The sequence below is a fragment of the Lepidochelys olivacea genome (assembly GCF_965140295.1).
Source record: "Lepidochelys olivacea isolate rLepOli2 genome assembly, contig: Scaffold_29, whole genome shotgun sequence".
NCBI classification, from domain to species: Eukaryota; Metazoa; Chordata; order Testudines; family Cheloniidae; genus Lepidochelys; species Lepidochelys olivacea.
The window spans coordinates 343,035-362,716 of NW_028181947.1; the positions used below are offsets into that span (position 1 = coordinate 343,035).

The window sequence follows — 19,682 nt, forward strand, 5'->3', positions numbered from 1 at the left end:
CCGCTCCCGTGCCGACGCGGTGACGCCTGGCGGAGGATAGAGCGGCTCCAGTAGCGCCATAGAGTCTCCCTCAGCCGGGGCTAGAGAAGCGCCTCCTGCGCAATACTGTCTCCCCCTGGCGGTAGAGAGAGCGGCTCCCGGCACAGCATAGAGTTCTTACGAGGCGCTAGAGCGGCCGCGCCACATTTCCGGTGTGCTCGCGACGCTTTGCCGGAAGCGGCTGTCTCCCGGTTCATTCATTGGCTCTGGCGCCTGCCGCATTTGAGTCACTTCCGGTCCTGTAGAAAGATGGCGGCGCACGCGATGTTTGCCCGCGGGGGATGGAGCAGGGCCGCCGGTCAGTGACTGGGGAGTACGAAGGACGTGGGGGCAGGTCGGGGGGTCTCTGGGGGGTGGGGGCAGGTTAGGGGGCAGGAAGGATGTGAGCGGAAGGTTGGGGGTCTCTAAGGGGAGGTTACAGGAGGTGGGGGGCAGGAAGGACGTGGGGGCAGGTTAGGGGGCAGGAAGGACGGGGGTGGGAGGGTGGGGGTCTCTGGGGGGAGATTACAGGAGGTGGGGGGGCAGGAAGGATGTGGGGGTAGGTCGGGGGTCTCTGGCGGGTGGGGGCAGGTTAGGGGGCAGGAAGGACGTGAGCGGAAGGTTGGGGGTCTCTGGGGGGAGATTACAGGAGGTGGGGGGCAGGAAGGACGTGGGGGCAGGTTAGGGGGCAGGAAGGACGGGGGTGGGAGGTTGGGGGTCTCTGGGGGGAGATTACAGGAGGTGGGGTGCAGGAAGGACGTGGGGGCAGGTCGGGGGGTCTCTGGCGGGTAGGGGCAGGTTAGTGGACAGGAAGGACGTGAGCGGGAGGTTGGGGGTCTCTAAGGGGAGGTTACAGGAGGTGGGGGGGCAGGAAGGATGTGGGGGTAGGTCGGGGGTCTCTGGCGGGTGGGGGCAGGTTAGGGGGCAGGAAGGACGTGAGCGGAAGGTTGGGGGTCTCTGGGGGGAGATTACAGGAGGTGGGGGGGCAGGAAGGACGTGGGGGCAGGTCGGGGGGTCTCTGGGGGGTGGGGGCAGGTTAGGGGGCAGGAAGGATGTGAGCGGAAGGTTGGGGGTCTCTAAGGGGAGGTTACAGGAGGTGGGGGGCAGGAAGGACGTGGGGGCAGGTTAGGGGGCAGGAAGGACGGGGGTGGGAGGGTGGGGGTCTCTGGGGGGAGATTACAGGAGGTGGGGGGGCAGGAAGGATGTGGGGGTAGGTCGGGGGTCTCTGGCGGGTGGGGGCAGGTTAGGGGGCAGGAAGGACGTGAGCGGAAGGTTGGGGGTCTCTGGGGGGAGATTACAGGAGGTGGGGGGCAGGAAGGACGTGGGGGCAGGTTAGGGGGCAGGAAGGACGGGGGTGGGAGGTTGGGGGTCTCTGGGGGGAGATTACAGGAGGTGGGGTGCAGGAAGGACGTGGGGGCAGGTCGGGGGGTCTCTGGCGGGTAGGGGCAGGTTAGTGGACAGGAAGGACGTGAGCGGGAGGTTGGGGGTCTCTAAGGGGAGGTTACAGGAGGTGGGGGGGCAGGAAGGACGTGGGGGTAAGTCGAGGGTCTCTGGGGGGTGGGGGCAGGAAGGACGTGGGCGGGAGGTTGGGGGTCTCTAAGGGGAGGTTACAGGAGGTGGGGGGGCAGGAAGGATGTGGGGGTAGGTCGGGGGTCTCTGGGGGGTGGGGCCGGGTTAGGGGGCAGGAAGGACATGGGCGGGAGGTTGAGGGTCTCTAAGGGGAGGTTACAGGAGGTGGGAGGCAGGAAGGACATGGGGGCAGGTCGGGGGGGTCTCTGGTGGGTGGGGGCAGGTTACGGCGCAGGAAGGATGTGGGGGCAGGTTGGGGGTCTCTGGCGGGTGGGGGCAGGTTAGGGGGCAGGAAGGACGTGAGCGGAAGGTTGGGGGTCTCTGGGGGGAGATTACAGGAGGTGGGGGGGCAGGAAGGACGTGGGGGCAGGTCGGGGGGTCTCTGGGGGGTGGGGGCAGGTTAGGGGGCAGGAAGGACGTGAGCGGAAGGTTGGGGGTCTCTGGGGGGAGATTACAGGAGGTGGGGGGGCAGGAAGGACGTGGGGGCAGGTCGGGGGGTCTCTGGGGGGTGGGGGCAGGTTAGGGGGCAGGAAGGACGTGAGCGGAAGGTTGGGGGTCTCTGGGGGGAGATTACAGGAGGTGGGGGGCAGGAAGGACGTGGGGGCAGGTTAGGGGGCAGGAAGGACGGGGGTGGGAGGGTGGGGGTCTCTGGGGGGAGATTACAGGAGGTGGGGGGGCAGGAAGGATGTGGGGGTAGGTCGGGGGTCTCTGGCGGGTGGGGGCAGGTTAGGGGGCAGGAAGGACGTGAGCGGAAGGTTGGGGGTCTCTGGGGGGAGATTACAGGAGGTGGGGGGCAGGAAGGACGTGGGGGCAGGTTAGGGGGCAGGAAGGACGGGGGTGGGAGGTTGGGGGTCTCTGGGGGGAGATTACAGGAGGTGGGGTGCAGGAAGGACGTGGGGGCAGGTCGGGGGGTCTCTGGCGGGTAGGGGCAGGTTAGTGGACAGGAAGGACGTGAGCGGGAGGTTGGGGGTCTCTAAGGGGAGGTTACAGGAGGTGGGGGGGCAGGAAGGACGTGGGGGTAAGTCGAGGGTCTCTGGGGGGTGGGGGCAGGAAGGACGTGGGCGGGAGGTTGGGGGTCTCTAAGGGGAGGTTACAGGAGGTGGGGGGGCAGGAAGGATGTGGGGGTAGGTCGGGGGTCTCTGGGGGGTGGGGCCGGGTTAGGGGGCAGGAAGGACATGGGCGGGAGGTTGAGGGTCTCTAAGGGGAGGTTACAGGAGGTGGGAGGCAGGAAGGACATGGGGGCAGGTCGGGGGGGTCTCTGGTGGGTGGGGGCAGGTTACGGCGCAGGAAGGATGTGGGGGCAGGTTGGGGGTCTCTGAGGGTGGGGGCAGGTTAGGGGGCAGGATGGACGTGGGCGGGAGGTCGAGGGTCTCTGGGGGGAGGTTATAGGAGGTGGAGGGCAGGAAGGAGGTGGGGGGCAGGTCGAGGGTCTCTGGGGGGTGGGGGCAGGAAGGACGTGAGCGGAAGGTTGGGGGTCTCTGGGGGGAGATTACAGGAGGTGGGGTGCAGGAAGGACGTGGGGGCAGGTCGGGGGGTCTCTGGCGGGTAGGGGCAGGTTAGTGGACAGGAAGGACGTGAGCGGGAGGTTGGGGGTCTCTAAGGAGAGGTTACAGGAGCTGGGGGGCAGGTTGGGGGTCTCTGAGGGTGGGGGCAGGTTAGGGGGCAGGATGGACGTGGGCGGGAGGTCGAGGGTCTCTGGGGGGAGGTTACAGGAGGTGGAGGGCAGGAAGGAGGTGGGGGGCAGGTCGAGGGTCTCTGGGGGGTGGGGGCAGGAAGGACGTGAGCGGAAGGTTGGGGGTCTCTAAGGGGAGGTTACAGGAGGTGGGGGGCAGGAAGGACGTGGGGCAGGTTAGGGGGCAGGAAGGACGGGGGTGGGAGGTTGGGGGTCTCTGGGGGGAGATTACAGGAGGTGGGGTGCAGGAAGGACGTGGGGGCAGGTCGGGGGGTCTCTGGCGGGTAGGGGCAGGTTAGTGGACAGGAAGGACGTGAGCGGGAGGTTGGGGGTCTCTAAGGGGAGGTTACAGGAGGTGGGGGGGCAGGAAGGAGGTGGGGGGCAGGTCGAGGGTCTCTGGGGGGTGGGGGCAGGAAGGACGTGGGGGGGAGGTTACAGGAGGTGGGGGTGCAGGAAGAACGTGGGGGCAGGTCGGGGGGTCTCTGGCGGGTAGGGGCAGGTTAGTGGACAGGAAGGATGTGAGCGGGAGGTTGGGGGTCTCTAAGGAGAGGTTACAGGAGCTGGTGGGCAGGAAGGATGTGGGGGCAGGTTGGGGGTCTCTGAGGGTGGGGGCAGGATGGACGTGGGCGGGAGGTCGAGGGTCTCTGGGGGGAGGTTACAGGAGGTGGAGGGCAGGAAGGAGGTGGGGGGCAGGTCGAGGGTCTCTGGGGGGTGGGGGCAGGAAGGACATGGGCGGGAGGTTGGGGGTCTCTGGGGGGAGGTTACAGGAGGTGGGGGGCAGGAAGGACGTGGGGCAGGTTAGGGGGCAGGAAGGACATGGGCGGGAGGTTGGGGGTCTCTAAGGGGAGGTTACAGGAGGTGGGGGGCAGGAAGGACGTGGGGGCAGGTCGGGGGTCTCTGGGGGGTGGGGGCAGGAAGGACGTGGGTGAGAGGTTAGGGGTCTCTGAGGGGGAGGTTACAGGAGGTAGGGAGCAGGAAGGATATGGGGGGAGGTCGGGGGTCTCTGGGGGTGCGGGGAGGTCTGGTTTTCACAGTGTTTAGGGGTGGAAAGTCCAGTATGATAATTTAGTCTGACTCCCGGACACAGGCCAGGGATCTGCCCCACAATAATCTTAGAGCTGATCTGTTTGAATCCACCAGAACCCTTGATAAATTGTCCTAGTCGTTAATTACCATTGGGTAATTGGATGATCTGGGAAGGGCAGGGGATTTTTGCAGGGAGAAAGGATCCTGAGAGGGGAGAGAAGGATCTGGGGGTGGAATGTAGGGGCAGGTTATGTGGTGGATGGAGATTATGGGGAGGAGCAGGGGTCAAGGGAGAGGTTGGTGGGGGCAGGGAGGCTCTGGGGGCCGGAGGTGAGTTCGGGAGAGCAGGTGGCAGTGGTGGGGTGTTTGAGGGCTCAATCATGGTGGAAGGGGGGCTAAGCAGGGAGCTGGGATCCTGAGAGAAAAGGGATGACTCTGGATCAGGCCAGAAGGGATTGTGTGGAGAGAAGGTGGTGCAGCACGCAGCTTACGCTGTGGAGGGGAGTTACGGGGTTATGGGGAGGAGGAGGGATCTGGGTTTGGGGGTTGGTGGTGAGAGGAGGGAGAAGGGATTTGGAGGGTGGCTGGAGTCAGGTTGTGGGACAAAAGAGGGTTATGGGGTGATGTGGGGGGAGGAATTTTGGTGGGGGCAGGGGAGCAGGGATTCTGAAAGGAGAGGGATGGGGTCTGGGTTGGTGGGGGTGGGGAGCAGAGTAGTCTGGGGGGCGTTGGAGGAAGTGGTGGGTGTGGGAAGGGGGTTACTGGGGAGAGAGGAGAACAAAGTGGTCAGGGTTAAGGGGCGATGACACCTATTGAAGGAAATTCTGAGGAGCATGGCATGGAGTCTGAAAGAGAGGGGGCAAGACTTTGCAGGATGGAGTGCAGTAGGGTGATGAGGGCTTTGGCGGGAGAGTGACTGAGTTTGGGTAGAAACTACTGGGGGCTGCAGCTCTGGGGGCGGGCTGCCTCCGCGCAGTCAGCGGGAGACACTGGTTGAGATTCTCCACCAGGACTAGGTGGGAAGTCAGATTGGATGGTCACAGAATGGGTGCTTCTGGCCTGGACAGCCAAGAGTCTGAATCCATCTGGTCTGCCTCTTGCCCCATTCACCGAGATCCGTCATAACCCAGGCCCTGCCTTCACCCCAGCACTGCAAGCCCTGAGTGTTTGGACCAGCAGTGCCAGCGACCACTGATCTAAAAGGGTGCCCCCTGCTCCACCCCATGGAAGGGCGCAGTCCCTGCCCCCACTGGAGCTGAGGCCAGTCAGCCACAAGTACCACCAGACACTGGGCTGGAAGGGACCTCGAGAGGTCGTCTAGTCCAGCACCAGCACCGAGGCAGGGCCAAGTAACCCTAGTCCAGCCCCAGCTGGGGTTTGTCCAGTCTGTTCTCAAAACCCTCCAGAGACAGGGACCCCACAGCATTCCTAGATAACCTGTTCTAGAGCTGAACTAGCTTCCTAGTTAGAAAGTTTTGCCTACTATCTTACTTAAATCTCCTTTGCCAAGATTGAGCCTGTTACTTCTTGTCCTGCCTTCATAGAATCATAGAATATCAGGGTTGGAAGGGACCTCAGGAGGTCATCTAGTCCAACCCCCTGCTCAAAAGCAGGACCAATCCCCAATTAAATCATCCCAGCCAGGGCTTTGTCAAGCCTGACCTTAAAAACTTCTAAGGAAGGAGATTCCACCACCTCCCTAGGCAACGCATTCCAGTGTTTCACCACTCTCCTAGTGAAAAAGTTTTTCCTAATATCCAACCTAAACCTCCCCCACTGCAACTTGAGACCATTACTCCTTGTCCTGTCCTCTTCTACCATTGAGAACAGTCTAGATCCATCCTCTCTGGAACCACCTCTAAGGTAGTTGAAAGCAGCTATCAAATCCCACCTCATTCTTCTCTTCCGCAGACTAAACAATCCCAGTTCCCTCAGCCTCTCCTCGTAAATCATGTGTTCCAGACCCCTAATAATTTTTGTTGCCCTTCGCTGGACTCTTTCCAATTTATCCACATCCTTCTTGTAGTGTGGGGCCCAAAACTGGACACAGTACTCCAGATGAGGCCTCACCAATGTCGAATAGAGGGGGACGATCACGTCCCTCGATCTGCTCGCTATGCCCCCTACTTATACATCCCAAAATGCCATTGGCCTTCTTGGCAACAAGGGCACACTGCTGACTCATATCCAGCTTCTCGTCCACTGTCACTCCTAGGTCCTTTTCCGCAGAACTGCTGCCTAGCCATTCGGTCCCTAGTCTGTAGCTGTGCATTGGGTTCTTCCGTCCTAAGTGCAGGACCCTGCACTTATCCTTATTGAAGCTCATCAGATTTCTTTTGGCCCAATCCTCCAATTTGTCTAGGACCCTCTGTATCCTATCCCTGCCGTCCAGCGTATCTACCACTCCTCCCAGTTTAGTATCATGCACAAATTTGCTGAGAGTGCAATCCACACCATCCTCCAGATCATTTATGAAGATATTGAACAAAACCGGCCCCAGGACTGACCCCTGGGGCACTCCATTTGACACCGGCTGCGAACTAGACATGGAGAGATTGATCACTACCCCTTCAGTGAACACAGATCGTTGTTCCCCGTGAAAGAAAGCGTAGAATCAAATAAAGTAAAAATCTTAAATGAACCAAACTGTACCACAGAAACTTTATGGATAGTAATTCCATGCTCTAAGAATAAGGATATAGCAGTAGGGATATATCACCAACCATCTGACCACGATGGTGTTAGTGACTGTGAAATGCTCAGTGAGATTAGAGAAGCTATTAAAATAAAAAACTCAGTTGAAATTCCCCATTATTATTATCTCCATATTGACTTGGTACTTATCACCTCAGGAAGGGATGCAGAGATAAAGCTTCTTGGCACCTTAAATGACTGATTCTTAGAGCAGCTAGTCCTGGAACTCATAAGAGGAGAAGCTGTTCTTGATTTAGTCCTAAATTGAGCACAGGATCTGGTCCAAGAGCTGAAGATAGCTGGACCACTTGGTAATAGTGACCATAATATAATTAAATTTAACATCCCTGTGGCAAGGAAAACACCACAGCAGCCCAACACTATATCATTTAATTTCAGAAAAGGGGAACCACACAAAAATGAGGAAGTTAGTTAAACAGAAATTAAAAGGTACGGCGTCAAAAGTGAAATGCCTGCAAGCTGCATGGAAACTTATGGTGTCCTTAAAAAAAGAGGCTCAACTTAAATGTACACCCCAAATTAAAAAACATAGAGAACCAAAAAAGAGCCACTGTGGCTAAACAATAAAGTAAAAGAAGCAGTGAGAGGCAAAAAGGCATCATTTAAAAAGTAGAAATTAAATCCTAGTGAGGAGAATAGAAAGGAGCACTGGGAAAGAAAGTATAAAAATACAATTAGGAAGGCCAAAAAAGAATTTGAAGAACAGCTAACCAAAGACTCAAAAAGTAATAGCAAAAATGTTCTTAAGTACATCAGAAGCAGGAAGCCTGCTAAACAACCAGTGGGACCACTGGACAATCGAGGTGCTAAAGGAGCACTTAAGGACGATAAGGCCATTGTGGAAAAACTAAATGAATTCTTTGCATCAGTCTTCAAGGTTGAGGATGTGAGGGAGATTCCCAAACCTGAGCCATTCTTTTTAGATGACAGATCTGAGGAACTCTCCCAGATTGAGGTGTCATTGGAGAAGGTTTTGGAACAAACTGATATACCATCTGTTACTATTTAGTTTTCACCCAAGAGTTCTGAAGGAATTCAAATGTGAAATTGCAGAACTACTAACTGTAGTCTGTAACCCATCATTTAAATCGGCTTCTGTACCAAATGACTGGAGCATAGCTAATGTGGTGCCAATTTTTAAAAAGGGCTCCAGAGGTGATCCCAGCAATTACAGACCGATAAGCCTGACTTCAGTACTGGACAAACTGGTTGAAACTATAGTAAAGAACAAAATTGTCAGACACGTAGATGAACATATGTTGGGGAAGAGTCAACAGAGTTTTTTGTAAAGAGAAATTATGCCTCACCAATCTACTAGAATTCTTTGAGGGGGTCAAGAAGCATGTGGACAAGGGGTATCCAGTGGATAAAGTGTACTTTGATTTTCAGAAAGCTTTTGACAAGACCCCTCACCAAAATCTCTTAAGCAAAGTAAGCTGTCATGGGATAAGGGGGAAGGTCCTCTCATGAATTGGTAACTGGTTAAAAGATAGGAAACAAAGGGTAGGAATAAATGGTCAGTTTTCAGAATGGAGAGAGGTAAATAGTGGTGTTCCCCAGGGATCTGTACTGGGACCAGTCCTATTCAGCATATTCATAAATGATCTGGAAAAAGGGGTAAACATTGGGGTGGCAAAATTTGCAGATGATACAAAACTACTCAAGATAGGTAAGTCCCAGGCAGACTGCAAAGAGCAACAAACTGATCTCTCAAAACTGGGTGACTGAGCAACAAAATGGCAGATGAAATTCAGTGTTAATAAATGCAAAGTAATGCACATTGAAAAATGTAATCTCAACTATAATATAAAACGATGGGGTCCTAAATGAGGTGTTACCACTTGTAAGAGAGATCTTGGAGTCACTGTGGAGAGTTCTTTGAAAACATCCCCTCAATGTGCAGGAGCAGTCAAAAAAGCGAACAGAATATTGGGCATCATAAAGGGAGAGATAAGACAGAAAATATCATATTGCCTCTAATCCGTGATACGCTCACATCTTGAATACTGCCTGCAGATGTGGTCACCCCATCTCAAAAAAGATATATTGGAATTGGAAAAGGTACAGAAATGGGCAACAAAAAATGAATAGGGCTATGGAACGGTTGCTGTATGAGGAGAGATTAATAAGACTGGGACTTTTCATCTTGGAAAAGAGACGACTAAGGAGAGATATGATAGAGGTTTATAAATCATGACTGGTGTAGAGAAAGTAGATAAGGAAGTGTTATTTACTCCTCCTCATAACACGAGAACTAGGGGTCACCAAATGAAATTAATAAGCAACAGGTTAAAAACAAACAAAAGGAAGTATTTTTTCATACAACACACAGTCAACCTGTGGAACTCCTCACCAGAGGATGTTGTGAAGGCCAAGACTATAACATGATTCATAAAAGAACTAGATAAGTTCATGGAGGATAGGTCCATCAATGGCTATTAACCAGGATGGGCAGGGATGGTGTCCCTAGTCTCTCTTTGCTAGAAGCTGGGAATGGGTGACAGGGGATGGGTCACTTGGTGATTCCCTGTTCTATTCATTCCTTCTGGGGCACCTGGCATTGGCCACTGTCGGAAGACAAGATACTGGGCTAGGTGGATCTCTGGTCTGACCCAGTAGGGCCGCTCTTACGTTCTTACCCTCTATAACAGCCCATAACCAAGCTGAAGAGTTCCCCCTCCGTCTTCTCTTCTCTAGACTAAACAGGCCCAGATTCTTAACCTTTCCTCACAGGTCAGGTTTTCTAAACCTTTGATCAGTTTTGTTGCTCTTCTGTTGACTCTCCAGTTTGTCCCCATCTCCCCTAAACTCTGGCACCTTGAATTGCACCCAGCACTCCAGCTGAGGCCTCACCATTGCCAAGGGCAACAACTACCTCCTGTGTCTTACATACAACGCACCTGTTAATACATCCCAGACTGAGATCTGCCTTTTCGCTCCTGTGACTGCCAGCCAATGAGTCCCTGATTTGTAGCCATGCATTGGATTTTAACTTAAGTGCTTGTCTTGTCTTTACGGCTTGTTGATTTCAGTCCAACTCTCCACTTTCTCGAGGTGGTTTTGTATTGTGAGGATAATGACTAGCTGTCCGTGCTGGCGGTGCTAGATCCCAGTGGAGAATGGGCCCCGGCATGCTGAGGAATGTGCAGTCTAGGTAGAGTCGGAGAGGGAAAGTGAAATATGGAAAGGAGATGGGGCTTGTTCAGTGCCAGAGCTGGGGAGTGAACCCAGGAGTCCAGCCCAGGGCCCCACCACTTGGTGTGCAAGGTGCTGCACAAACACAATAGAGACAGTCCCTGCCCCAAAGAGCTTCCGATCCAGGCACCAATCGAGAAGCACCAGGGGCTCCTGATGACCAGGGTGGGGTGGGGCCTCCAAGCTGACAGGAGATGGGTGCGCAGGGCGGTGACTGAAGAGCACGACAGGGTGATCACAGCTTTTCCCTGTCCCTCTTACAGGCCTCCAGGGCTGCCTCTCCCACCATCTGCTGGGCGTCTTGGGGACGGTAAGGAGCCACCTGGCTGGGATGGACTGTGGGGGAAACTGCCATGACCATACAGACGTACACACACACACTACCCCAGTGCACTGGGGTGTTTGGGGGCTTGGCCATGGAAGAGGGAAACTGGGGGTGAGGAGGGAGTTGGGGCAGCTATGTTGGGATGGGTTGGAGTTGTGGAGTTAGGGTAGGGAGGTGAGGGGGACATGGGTAGGGGGCCATAGGATGGGGGTTTGGGGGCTGTGATGGGGTGTGATTGGCAAAATGGGTTGTGGGGAGCCTAGCTGTGTTGGGGGGGGCTTGGAGAACCCTGGTTGGCTGGTGAGGTTGGGGGTGGCCATGGAAGCTATGCTGCATGTCGTGGATGGATGGGGAGCTGGGGATGGGGGGGTGGAGCCCGGGTGTGGTCGGTGGAGGGATGTGGGGAGCTGTGGTGGGTGGGGTTGGGGATGTGGGGAGCTGTGGTGGGGGGATGGGGTTGGGGATGTAGGGAGCTGTGGAGAGGGCCATGGGGGGTATACTCGTGCCAAGGCTCCCTGTGCCCCTAGGTGTCCCTGCCCAGCCCAGTCTCCCGCCTCTGCCCCATCCTGGTGCACAGCTTCGCTGTTGAGGCCAAGAAAACCTACGTGCGGGACAAGCCCCATGTCAACGTGGGCACTATTGGGCACGTGGACCACGGCAAGACCACACTGACAGCTGCCATCACCAAGAGTGAGTGGGGGGGCCTGGAGCAAGGGGTTGTGCGTCCTGGGGTTTCCTGTGCCCCTGGCCCCATTGGTTGGGTCACGGTAGCCGCCAGAGGCCCCTGCTGAGATGAGGTGCTGCCCACAACCACTGCCCAGGCATGCTGATGCATTGTGCTGGGTGCTGCAGAGACCCAAAGGGAACAACTCCTGTCCCCAAGAGCTCCCCGGCTAAAGGGCTGAGAGTGGAGAAAGGACTGGCCCAAGGTCATAGAGAAGGTCACCGGCAGAGCTAGGAATTGAACCCAGGAGTCCTGGCTTCCAGCCTGCCTCTCCTCCCCAGCTGGTTACTCACCCCCTTTTTCTGCACCCCCCCCGCTCCCCCCCAGTCCTAGCTGAGGCTGGAGGTGCCAGGTTCAAGAAGTACGAGGAGATTGACAACGCGCCGGAGGAGAAGGCTCGTGGTATCACCATCAACGCCTCCCATGTGGAGTACGCCACAGCCAACCGGCACTACGCCCACACCGACTGCCCTGGCCACGCTGACTACGTCAAGGTGAGGGGGATGGGGGCGGACCTGCCCCTTTCAGCCTGTGGGTGAGTCGTTGTGGCTGCCCAGTAGTACCACATTTCCCAGAATTCTGCTGTCTTAAAGGGCCAAGCCCCCCCTTGCTTCCTAGTCCCCGAATGTGCCCCCTCAATCTCTTCCTCTGTCCTCACGTGCCCACCCCCAATTGCCCCACTGTCCCTGCCCACACCCTCCTGTTCCTGCCTCTATCCCTAACCCCACAGCCCTGTGCCTGTCTCTCTGCACCTCCGTACCCCCAAAACTCACCCCCTCTAGCCTGTCCCTCCTTCTATCCCCAAACATACTCACCTTTGTCCACCTCTGTGCCCCTCCCTTTGTCCACCCCCCTGTCCCCACATTCACCATCCTTCTGTTCCCAAAGACAGATTCCCCCCCGCAATCCCTTCGTCTGTCCTCACACACCCCCTCAGTTCCTTCGTCTGGCCCCCAAGACACCCCCACTCACCCCTGCTTCCTCCTCCTGGCCCCCGAGACAGCCCTCTGTCCCCAAACACACAGCCCTCCGTCCACCCAATCCCTCCCTCTGTTCTCACATGCACCCTGCTTTCTCCTCCCGGCCCCAAGATTCTCCCCCCTCTCCCCCGCTTCCTTCTCTCGCCCCCGAGGAACAGTGGGCAGGTGGAGAGCGGCAAAGGGCAGGGGTAGACAGGCGGGGGAGCAGCAAGGGGCCTGGGCAGGGAGCAGCTGTTCTGGGGATTGGGTCTGTGTGTGTCACCCTGACAACTTCACCACCAAGCTCAGTGCATCAATAACACATTCCCGCCCCCCCAGTTCTGTTCCCTCCCCATACTGTGCTGGCTCCACGGGCTCCCCTGCCCCCATCCCCTGGTCCCGGCACCTGAGCACCGCCGTCCCTGTCTTCCAGAACATGATCACTGGCACCGCTCCCCTAGACGGCTGCATCCTTGTCGTGGCGGCAACAGATGGGCAGATGCCACAAACCCGAGAGCACTTGCTGCTGGCCAAACAGGTGAGGGGGGGTGATGGGTTCCCCAGGTGCAACCTGGAACTGGGGTACTACTGAGCCCTCTGGCTTACCAGCCTGGGGTCACTCCCTCACTGTGATGCTGGGACAAGCTGCAAACCCCTCCAGGTCCTGCACGCACACAGCCATCCACAGGCAGGGACACCGCCAGCTGAGTTAAATGAATGCTTCTCCTAGCTACTCATGAACCAACACTAGAGAGACTCCAGCCAATTTCCCCCAGCTCCGCAGCCGAGGATCCCAGACCTGGACTGTCCTGCCCTGGTCAGAAGCCTGGCTGGTGTAAGTTTATTTCCCAGTCTGCCCCTTCTACAAAGGAAAGTGCATTTGCACCAACCCTTGCACCCTGAGCAGATTCCCCAAGCACTTCAAGCAAAATGCGCTGTTGTAGGTAAAATACCAAACAGATTTGTTAGTGACAGACAGATGGATTGTAAGTGATTATAAGTAATAGGCATGCAGCTCAAAGTTGGTTACCTAAGAAATAAAACACATTTGCAGTCTAGTTCTATTAACTAGGCAGGATTTGAATCGGGCCGTATCTCACCCTGGGAGATGGTAGAGTTTCTGAATACGCAGGCTGGGGTTCTCCTTTCCAGCCTGGGACCCCCTTCCCAGTTCCGTGTCTTCCAGCCGGGTTTCCAGGTGTTGAGTTGTGGTGGGTGAGGACCAGTGATGATGTCACTTCCCCCTTTTATAGCTTCTTCCAGCTTGCGGGAAAGAGCCTTTGCTATGATTGAGTCAAGCAGCCTCCATTGTGTACCTGCTCGCTCTGAGACGTCTCCATTGTACACACTCCTGGGACAGGCCCTGGGAGTGTGGATTCCCCTTAATGGGCCATCAGCGTTGTCTGGCCCTTCTGTTGTTGTACCTGAAAGGCTGGTTGTGGTTGTCTCCCAACCTCACAACAACATATTTCACAAACACATACACAGCAGAACTTCATAACTTCCCATCCAATGACAGCACCTACAATCCAACAGGAGATTAATGTTCAACAGCTCAAGACTTTTAACATGATACCTCCCAGTTCCACCTGCAGGGCCGATTAGACAGGCAGAACTGCAGGGTCTCAATGCGTGGATGAGACAATAGTGTAGGGAGGAGGGGTTTAGATTTATTAGGAACTGGGGAAGCTTTTGGGAGAGGGGGAGTCTATACAGGAAGGATGGGCTCCACCTAACCAAAATGGAACCAGATTGCTGGCACTTAACATTAAAAAGGTCATAGAGCAATTTTTAAATTAGGGGCTGGGGGAAAGCCATCAGGTGTGGAGGAGCACATGGTTCGGACAGAGACATCCCTTAGGGGAGGATCTATTAATAGAGATTCTCTATGTCCTAGTGAGGATGAGGATGGGAAATGATAAAATACAGGCAGGGTCTGATCAGAAACAATCAAATAAGAGTCCCATTCAATTACATCATGTAATGGCAGACAGCTAAAAAGAGATGAGTTTAAGTGCTTATATACCAATGCTAGAAGTCTAAATAATAAAATGGGTGAACTAGAGTGCCTCGTGTTAAATGAGGATATTGATATAATAGGCATCACAGAAACTTGGTGGAATAAGGATAATCAATGGGACTCAGTAATACCAGGGTACAAAATGTATCAGAAGGACAGAACAGGTCATGCTGGTGGGGGAATGGCACGATATGTGAAAGAAAGCATAGAATCAAATGAAGTAAAAATTGTAAATGAATTAAATTGTACCATAGAATCTCTATGGATAGTAATTCCATGCTCTAATAACAAGAATATAGCGATAGGGAGATACTACCGACCCCCTGACCAGGATGGTGATAGCAACTGGGAAATGATCAGGGAGATTAGAGAGGCTATTAAAATTAAAGACTCAATAATAATAATAATAATAGGGGATTTCAACTATCCCCATATTGACTGGGTACATATCACCTCAGAATGGGATGCAGGAATAAAAGTTTCTTGACACCTTAAATGACTGCTTCTTGGAGCAGCTGGTCCTGGAACTCACTAGAGGAGAGGCAATTCTTGATTTAGACCTAAGTGGAGCACAGGATCTGGTCCAAGAGGTGACTATAGCTGGACCGCTTGGTAATAGTGACCATAATAAATTTAATATCCCTGTGGCAGGAAAAACACCACAGCAGCCCAACACTGTAGCATTTAATTTCAGAAAGGGGGACAACACAAAAATGAGGAAGTTAGTTGAACAAAAATTAAAAGGTACAGCGCAAAAAGTGAAACCCCTGCAAGCTGCGTGGAAACTTTTTAAAGACACCATAATAGAGGCTCAGCTTAAATGTATACCCCAAATTAAAAAACATTGTAAGCGAACCAAAAAAGAGCCATTGTGGCTAAACAACAAAGTAAAAGAAGCAGTGAGAGGCAAAAAGGCATTGTTTAAAAAGTGGAAGTTAAATCCTAGTGAGGAGAATAGAAAGGAACACTGGGAAAGAAAGTATAAAAATACAATTAGGAAGGCCAAAAAAGAATTTGAAGAGCAGCTAACCAAAGACTCAAAAAGTAATAGCAAAAATGTTCTTAAGTACATCAGAAGCAGGAAGCCTGCTAAACAACCAGTGGGACCACTGGACAATCGAGGTGCTAAAGGAGCACTTAAGGACAATAAGGCCATTGTGGAAAAACTAAATGAATTCTTTGCATCAGTCTTCAAGGTTGAGGATGTGAGGGAGATTCCCAAACCTGAGCCATTCTTTTTAGATGACAGATCTGAGGAACTGTCCCAGATTGAGGTATCATTAGAGGAGGTTTTGGAACAAATGGATAAATTAAACAGCAGTAAGTCACCAGGACCAGATGGTATCATCCAAGAGTTCTGAAGGAACTCAAATGTGAAATTGCAGAACTACTAACTGTAGTCTGTAATCCATCATTTAAATCCGCTTCTGTACCAGATGACTGGAGGATAGCTAATGTGACTCCAATTTTTAAAAAGGCTCCAGAGGTGATCCCGGCAATTACAGGCCGGTAAGCCTGACTTTAGTACTGGGCAAACTGGTTGAAACTATACTAAAGAACAATATTGTCAAACATATAGATGAACATAATTTGTGGTAGGAAGAGTCAACATGGTTTTAGTAAATGGAAATTATGCCTCACCAATCTACTAGAATTCTTTGAGGGGGTCAACAAGCATGTGGACAAGGGGAATCCAGTGGATATAGTGTACTTAGATCTTCAGAAAGCCTTTGACAAGGTCCCTCACCAAGGGCTCTTACGCAGGGGTTCTCAAACTGCGGGTCGGGACCCCTCGGGGTCATGAGGTTATTACATGGGGGGTCATGAGCTGTCAACCTCCACCCCAAACCCTGCTTTGCCTCCAGCATTTATAATGGTGTTAAATATATAAACAAGTGTTTTCAATTTATAAGGGGGGGTCACACTCAGAGGCTTGCTATGTGAAAGGGGTCACCAGTGCAAAAGTTTGAGAGTCACTGCTCTTACGCAAAAGTAAGTTGTCATGGGATAAAAGGGAAGGTCCTCTCATGGATTGGTAACTGGTTGGTTAAAAGATAGGAAACAAAGGGTAGGAATAAATGGTCAGTTTTCAGAATGGAGAGAGGTAAATAGTGGTGTCCCCCAGGGGTCTGTACTGGGCCCAGTCCTATTCAACATATTCATAAACAATCTGGAAAAAGGGGTAAACAATTAGGTGGCAAAATTTGCAGATGATACAAAATTACTAAAGATAGTTAAGACTTTGGGAGACTGCAAAGAGCTACAAAAGGATCTTTCAAAACTGGGTGACTGGGTAACAAAATGGCAGATGAAATTTAATGTTGATAAATGCAAAGTAATGCACATTGAAAAACATAATCCTAACCACTCAAGAAAGATCTTGGAGTCATCGTGGAGAGTTCTCTGAAAACATCCACTCAATGTGCAGCAGCAGTCAAAAAAGCCAACAGAATGTTGGGTATCATTAAGAAAGGAAGAGATAAGACAGAAAATATCATGTTGCCTCTATATAAATCCCTGGTTCGCCCACGTCTTGAATACTGTGTGCAGATGTGGTTGCCCCATCTCAAAAAAGATATATTGGAATGGAAGAGGTTCACAAAAGGCAACAGCAATGATTAGGGCTGTGGAACGGTTGCTGTATGAGGAGAGATTAATAAGACTGGGACTTTTCAGCTTGGAAAAGAGATGACTAAGGGGAGATATGATTGAGGTCTATAAAATCATGACTGGTGTAGAGAAAGTAGATAAGGAAGTGGTGTTTACTACTTCTCATAACACAAGAACTAGGGGGTCACCCAATGAAATTAATAGGCAGCAGGTTTAAAACAAACAAAAGGAAGTATTTCTTCACAGAATGCACAGTTAACCTGTGAAACTCCTTGCTGGAGGATGTTGTGAAGGCCAAGACCATAACTGGGTTCAAAAAAGAACTAGATAAATTCATGGAGGTTAGGTCCATCAATGACTATTAGCCAGGATGGGCAGGAATGGTGTTCCTAGCCTCTGTTTGCCGGAAGCTGGGAATGAGCGACTGGGGATGAATCACTTGATGATTCCCTGTTCTGTTCATTTCCTCTGGAGCACCTGGCATTGGACCACTGTCATTAGACAGGATACTGGGCTAGACAGACCTTTGGTCTGACCCAATAGGGCCATTCTTATGTTCTTCTGTACCTCACAAGGCAGACTTTGTACCAATCAAGTCATAATCCTATCCCAGTGGTGAATATGGGGCTGAGAGGGTGCTGTTGTGGGGTACAGAGTGTCACAGGGGTCACAGGGGTTTGCCAAAAGTCCTGGGTGTGGGCTGTGAGCCAGGGGATCCCCTCCCCAAGGACTGGGCTGGGGTTGGCTGGGTTGTCCCTCACCCTGTGACCCCCTCAGATCGGGGTGCGGCACATTGTGGTGTACATCAACAAGGCGGATGCGGTGGAGGACCAGGAGATGCTGGAGCTGGTGGAGCTGGAGATCCGGGAGCTGCTCTCCGAGTTTGGCTACGATGGGGAGAAGACGCCCGTCATTGTGGGCTCTGCCCTCTGCGCCCTGGAGGTGAGTGCCCCCTTCTCTTCCCCACCCTCTCAGCAGTGCCTCACCTGCCCGCTGCCCATGATAATGCCCTCCCTTCCCCCAGCACCGCAGCCCCGAGCTGGGACTGAACTCCATTCTGAAGCTGCTGGACGCAGTCGACGTGCACATCCCGCTGCCCATGAGGGAGCTGGACAAGCCGTTCTTGCTGCCCATCGAGTCAATCTACTCCATCCCAGGTAATGCCCGCTGTCCCCCCCGCCCTGTGCCTTTCCAGGGACCCCCCCCCACTCCCCAGGGTGCCGTGGCACTGACCCCTCTGCCTTGCAGGGCGTGGGACCGTGGTGACGGGGACACTGGAGCGTGGCATCATCAGGAAGGGGGAGGAGTGCGAATTTGTGGGGCACAACCGGAACCTGCGCTCCGTGGTGACAGGTAGGGGGTGCAGCTAACAGAACCCCTCACCTCTCTCCTCCCAGTGCTGGGAGAACCCCACTGCCCAGGCTGGGGAACCCAGGCTCACCCCATCACTTCCCCACAGGCATTGAGATGTTCCACCAGAACCTGGAGCGGGCCGAGGCTGGGGACAACCTTGGCGCGCTGGTGCGGGGGCTGAAGCGGGAGGACATGCGGCGTGGCATGGTGATGTGCAAACCGGGCTCTATCAAGCCCCATCAGAAGATCGAGGCCCAGGTGGGGCCTGTGCTGGGGCAGTTGCAGCAGTGGGCTGGCTGGGGCAGGAGAAGGAGGGCTGCTGGGTGGTAACAGTCTCTCCCTCTGTCCCCCCAGGTGTACATCCTCAGCAAGGAGGAGGGTGGGCGGCACAAGCCTTTTGTCTCTAACTACATGCCTGTCATGTTCTCCCTTACCTGGGACATGGCCTGTCGGACCATCTTGCCCCCTGGAAAGGTACAGAGCCCCCCTATCCTGCCCCCAGCCACAGCCCTCCTTTTCCCCAAACTTCCTCCCCATCCCGGTCAGTGGTGGCCAGTAGCCAACCTATGCCGCTCTGACCTGCCCCCACTCTTCCCCCATGGCAGGAGATGGTGATGCCCGGCGAGGACACAGCCCTGACCCTCACCCTGCGGCAGCCCATGGTGCTGGAGGAAGGTCAGCGCTTCACGCTGCGTGATGGCAACCGCACTATTGGCACCGGCGTGGTCACCAAGACGCTGGAAATGGGGCCAGATGATGACAAGTGGGGAGCTTAAAGGCTGGGCTGACCCAGCTCTGCCCCCAGGGCTGTGTCTGCAAACAGCGGGGGAGGGGCTAGCTGTCCTGCTGTGTGGGGATGCCCCAAGAACCTGTTTATCACGGCAGCATCGCAGTCACCCAGAGCTGGGTGCAAGCTGCTGCGGTGGGGCAACAGAAATCAAACTGCTCCCCCGCCCAGAGCCCCTCCAGCAGGGGGCTAGCAGGGCTTAGGCAGCTTCCTGCTGTTTGGTTTCTTTTGTTAATAAAGGTGCGAATCACAGCTGGGTTCTTCCTGCTTCTTGGGGGGGTGCGGTGTGCTGGAGGGGACTTCTGGCATGGGAGAGCTGGTGCTAGAGGCTCACATCCCCCCAATGGGTTGGGCTCTGATAGTGATACTAGCCCTGCAGGGACCAGGCAACACTGATTCCTTAGAGGGCCCTGCTCTTGTCCAGGGCCGAGGGGCAGCACCCAGCTTTGGGTGCTTGCCAAGCAAAGCAGTGGGAGAAGGGGGTGGATTAGCTCCCAGGGAGCACAGCTGGGGGCTGATGAAGCTGAAGGAGAATGGTGGAACAAGGGCAAATAGGGACAAACTACCCTGGCTGAAGTCAGGGCAGAGATGGGATGGGAGGGAAAAGCCTCCCCCCAGCATGGATAGCAGGGCCCTAGTTGGTGCAGAGGCCCAGGCTCCTTCACCCCTTCCAGGAGCAGCTGGATGCCACTAACGGGGAGTCCTGCCA

The 19,682-nt window shown here is 54.1% G+C and overlaps 1 protein-coding gene across 2 annotated transcripts; it reads left to right on the forward strand.

Annotated features, from left to right (window-relative positions):
- The first annotated feature begins 245 nt into the window (after positions 1 to 245).
- Positions 246 to 19,225, forward strand: TUFM (Tu translation elongation factor, mitochondrial). Of its 2 annotated transcripts, XM_084652655.1 has the most exons (11): positions 247 to 337; positions 10,459 to 10,505; positions 11,048 to 11,210; positions 11,572 to 11,738; positions 12,637 to 12,741; positions 17,611 to 17,775; positions 17,858 to 17,990; positions 18,082 to 18,186; positions 18,293 to 18,444; positions 18,541 to 18,660; positions 18,792 to 19,225. In XM_084652655.1, exons 1-11 carry the CDS (start codon positions 289 to 291, stop codon positions 18,960 to 18,962), a joined length of 1,377 nt encoding a protein of 458 aa, XP_084508781.1. In that variant the 5' UTR covers positions 247 to 288; the 3' UTR covers positions 18,963 to 19,225. The 2 variants fall into 2 exon arrangements, with proteins under 2 accessions (XP_084508782.1, XP_084508781.1); XM_084652656.1 differs by lacking the exon at positions 18,541 to 18,660 and having other exon boundaries at positions 246 to 337.
- Positions 19,226 to 19,682: the final 457 nt, after the last annotated feature.